The sequence below is a fragment of the Sphaeroforma arctica genome (genome assembly GCF_001186125.1).
Source record: "Sphaeroforma arctica JP610 unplaced genomic scaffold supercont1.293, whole genome shotgun sequence".
NCBI classification, from domain to species: Eukaryota; class Ichthyosporea; order Ichthyophonida; genus Sphaeroforma; species Sphaeroforma arctica.
Genome location: NW_014040265.1, coordinates 84,076 through 89,014, shown reverse-complemented (window position 1 = coordinate 89,014; position 4,939 = coordinate 84,076). Strand labels below are relative to the sequence as shown.

At 37.0% G+C, this 4,939-nt stretch overlaps 1 protein-coding gene across 1 annotated transcript; it reads right to left on the bottom strand.

The window, feature by feature from the left end:
* Positions 1-1,959: 1,959 nt before the first annotated feature.
* SARC_04907 (hypothetical protein) lies at positions 1,960-3,876 on the bottom strand. Its single transcript, XM_014301251.1, has 2 exons — positions 3,739-3,876; positions 1,960-2,882 (listed from the first exon to the last, which is right to left on the bottom strand). The coding sequence occupies exons 1-2, from the start codon at positions 3,789-3,791 to the stop codon at positions 2,699-2,701; spliced, it is 237 nt and encodes a 78-aa protein (XP_014156726.1). The 5' UTR covers positions 3,792-3,876; the 3' UTR covers positions 1,960-2,698.
* Positions 3,877-4,939: the final 1,063 nt, after the last annotated feature.

Sequence of the window (4,939 nt, the reverse complement as noted above, 5' to 3'; positions counted from 1 at the left end):
GTGTGTGTGTGTGTGTGTGTGTGTGTGTGTGTATGATTATGTTTGTATGTGTGTATGTATGTATGTATGTATATGTATGTATGTATGTATGTATGTATGTATGTATGTAATTAAGTGTATATATATTTATATATAAATAGAAATACACATAAAACCTTCAAATCGATGTTTTGGTCAACAGGCTGGATACAGAATGTCACACATACCGAGAGCACAAACAGAGCAGCCGCTCTTACCAGCATGCAAAGAAGCAACTACTCACACAGGTCAGTGACTACGATAACCTCCACAAACACTGCGAATACACCTTCAGTGTGCGTATCTGTTGTGTGTGCAGATTCTGCGTGTGCATTTGATTTTATCGAGCAAGCATGCAGTACTAACTGCCCAGTGTAAGCCAACAAATAGGTGCGCGTGTATACTTTAAGTACTGATACATGTACGAGACTATCTATCGAGTGTGTGTCCGTGGATATGATTGGATAAATTTTATCATGTGGAAATTGCTGGACGTGTAGGTCCTGTAGTTGAACAAAGGTTGATGTACCATGTCTGCATGGTCAAAGTAGAAGAACTATAGTCCCCTATTATTTGAGACGAAGTTACTAGGACTATCTGCTATGTTCCACCACAGAATTTAAACCTTGGTAACTAGCACCCAGCTTCAAGAACAAGGTACATACTATTTACTAATACCACTACTCTAGAGGTAACGAAGGCAGCGTGTGTGGCAATACTATTTCATCGTATGAACAAATCAAAAACTTTCCAAACTATTTGACATAATCTATATTTTGAATGTACAAAATATACAATCGGGTTTGACCCAGTGGTATTGTGTTTCGCAGTCTCCTTCTGGAGGCACAGGTTCGAGTCCTGTCACTGTCAAAAAAGAAGGTTAGGCAGTGTGGCCGAGTGGTCTAAGGCGCTGTGTTCAGGAGATCACAAATTAATTTTTTTTGAATCATTTATAATTTTTTATTTTGGATAATATTCTAGAAGTTCATGACTGCTTATAGAGGTTAGGTATGGGGTTTGCTTAGGCTGTCTGTACCGTCTTTGGCCTATCTATATCGCCGTCGCAAATAGTTATGTATACTAATTTTTTAACATCAGGGGAAATTCAGCTATTCAATAGGATTCTACACAGGAATGGTAGAGACTTCGAATGAAGAAGTTTTACTTTACTATTGTGCAAACTTCTATTCGTTTAACTTGGAAGATGTATAATCCTGCTGATAAATAGCATTTGTTACAGGGATGGTAGGGTACACGCTTTGTAGATTTCAGAGTCGGTGCAGTACCATGAATTCAATTCAGATAAAGACACAGAAACAGACCGTCTCCTATATTCATAGTTAGTACTGGTTGTAATGAGTTTTCGGTTATAAAATCAGCTGATACAGTTACAGCTGACGTGCTTTGTGGGTGGTTCGATCAGACCCCTCCGAAATACTACAGTTATATTTCATAGAAGCAGATTAGAAACTCTACACCAATACTTACTGAATTTACGGTCTTTTGCCAGTGGGGTATCAAAAAAAATCTGACTTATTAGGCAAGAACCATTTTACGATAAAGTTTTATTCTCTAACACCTGAGGTTTATTTTCTAACATCTGAGCCTATAGACATTTAGTGCGCACCACACGCTTATATATACATCAATTAATATCTGTACAAATTTCTTGTCGCTTATACAGCGCTTCACCACATGGCTAAAGAATGATCCGATCTACGAAGCATTTAGTCTGGAGGATGTCAGGTGACTTCGGTTTACATTACCACAGATTACATCATGTCAATAACATGCTATATATATATATATATATATATATATATATATATATATATATATATATATATATATATATATATATATATTATATATATATACATATTATATATATATACTATATATATATATTTACATATTCAAAGTATATATATATATCAAAAAATCAAAAATTTATTCAGTGCTAAACTACGCACGCGAGCTTCCTCACTCCTTTATTGTCAGCAACTACTAATCCATAGCCCCCTTAATTACCACCCAATCATGGAAGACATCATCAGCTGCTGACGATATACAGACAACTCAATCATGACTCCTATGTATGATATCCATCCAGACGCCTGAATCTCCTCGCCCCATTCTGTATCGTTCACGACTATGGGCATCGCAAAAAAAAATATTGCATATAAAAGGCACGCACGTTGCACAGCAGCAGTCGTTATGAATAAACATTCCTGCTTAGAATATATACCCGATTCTCTTCGTTACCCTCCAGAAAAGAAGATGCCGCTAGTAATACATCATCGCATACTATACTCCTCGTCATGTCACTACGGAATCAAACGCACCTCCAAAGCACAGTCATCCAAACAAGTGCGATCTCATAGCCCTGAAAAAATAGAATCCAGCGCACTACCGCTTTCATGATCTCACACGTTCCTCGCGATACAATCCAACGACCTCCCATTACATTCCGCATAGCTGTACAGGATGTAACTTACTTGTACACTCTAGCCCCCCGTTACAACACCTCGATGTGCCAATTAAACACACGAAAAAATTAAATAGATACGCACATACTATACAAGTAAATATATCAAACTCGTACTATATAAGTACACATTTACAGCGTGCTCGGTGGTCTATGCGCTATCCATCTCTCGCCCTCTCTGCGCACAAAAATCTACTTCGTCTTGGTAGCTGTCTGTCGCTTAGTACGTAACATGCGTTGATCCTCTGCCATGGCTTTTCTTAGGTCCTCCGCATATTGATCGATAGTGAAGTGTTTGCTGACAGGTGCGGGAGCCTTATTGTTCTTGCGGCGCAATACGGCTGCGACATGCTCTGCTCGCTGCTTTCGGATATTCCTGTACATGATAATATAGTCAATGAGATTGGTTCGCGCTGACGATCATGTAAGTGCGTGTAGCAAAATCGGGTGCTCCGATTGATATGTAACAGCCAGCACTCATCGAATCAGATTATATACTTCCGATTGTGTACAATCACCTGAAATATTCATATATATACATATTTGTATATATACACACACATATATATATATATATAAGAGTATGTGTATTCACATATATATATATCTATCTATATATATATATATATAAATATATATATATATATGTGTGTGTGTGTGTGTGTAGATATGCGCGCCTGTGTGTTGGAATTTCAGATGTACATAGATGTATACATGCACATCTAAATTTTCTTTGAAACCACATGCGCAATTCACAGATGCGCTCCTCGTAACAACGGTCCAATACAAATTTGTGATCGCACATACTTCTGAACGCGATGAGCTTCCATACGATCACTATGCCTATCAAAATAAACACTTATGCCTACTACCTACTATCAAACATGGAAATGCACATGATTTACTGATATCATAATCCTAATGATCCTTTAGTATATTGTGTTTGTGCATGACTACCTTGGAAAACTTATATATACACTGGCACAAGTGCGCGTATCTGCGCGGAAAGTTGGCAACATTTTGTATCAGATAGAATTGACAAAGGGCCTTTCGTGTGCGTATGCCTTAACATGCGAGCGAATTTTTTTTGAAAGTAGTCACAGACTAAATACTTGTATTGCATACACTGTGGCTCAAATTACATATGATAATCTCTTGTACGGAATATTCAACGTGTTTACAAGAATATCACCCCCCAACAGTAGAGGCTAGAGGTTTTGATGGTAGCTTACCTGACTTGGTGTCCCGTATACCGATTCGCCAACTGCACCAGTGATTGCCGCATTATTTCAACTGTTGTCAGACAGGATGCTCGCGCTTTCTGCGTATGAATTTCTAGTGTTCTCTTGAATCCTATCCTTTATATTTTGACGGATGTTGCACATAGACAAAACAAAAATAAATACATACTCAAATAGAAACATCAAGTGTGCATACAAAATATTAAATTTGGCCTCGCTACTGGCTGTTCGGTACAAAATCAGGAGTGGTGTTCCATTCCAGGGTTTTGTATTTACATTAAATAGGGTTGAGTCTCTCATCTGACATTTTTTCAACAAGAAGCGACATTGATCATTTGATGTTTCAAACTTTCAATTGAAGGCTTTATACGTAGAGTTTTAAAATCATAGATATCCTTCTGAGAACATTTGTGTACACACACACCCACACACCCACACACCCACACACCCACACAGAAAGAAGCCGGCTGTATGCTTTGATTTTGTATGATTTATATAAAAAAATGTACTTTGAAAAACACAAACACACGTGAAGGACTCTGAACAACTGCTGCCTCTGTTTAAAAAAAACCAGAGTCTCAACTACACAAGTTCTCTACTCTCAACTTCACAAGTTCTCTACTCTCAACTTCACAAGTTCTCTACTCTCAACTTCACAAGTTCTCTACTTTCAACTTCACAAGTTCTCTACTCTTAACTTCCACCTACAATACAAGCCACAAGTCTTAAGTCTCATGACAGTCTCATGCGTGATATTTATGTTCAATATATGTACAGTGTTTATAAATATTGTATGTAATATACACGTTTTGTTTGTGTTCTTAATGTGTTTTAATGTCAAGTCGCAACCCCTTCCACTATTTATTTATCTGTCAGGACTACTGGGACAACGAATCATCAAATACCACGGAACCATAATGGCGACCGAATGAGTGCGTGAATGAGTGCGTGTGTGCAAGATACAGTCGGTAAGAATCTGCCCGCGATGTTTTACTTGTTTCGATTGATATATATATATATATGTGTGTGATATTTTCAAAATGTTCTCCATCAGGGGTACTAAAACACACGTATACTGTCTGCTCTTTACAAATTGATATATATATATATATATATATATATATATATATATAAGTAATATATATATATATATATATATATTATATTATCTATATATATATATATATATATA

What these genes read in the sequence shown, in the direction of transcription:
- SARC_04907 (XM_014301251.1), bottom strand. Translation starts at nt 3,791, where the DNA reads ATGCGGCAATCACTGGTGCAGTTGGCGAATCGGTATACGGGACACCAA. An exon ending in TATACGGGACACCAAGTCAG is followed by an intron (nt 2,883 to 3,738) that starts GTAAGCTACCAT and finishes TATCATGTACAG; the next exon opens with GAATATCCGAAAGCAGCGAG.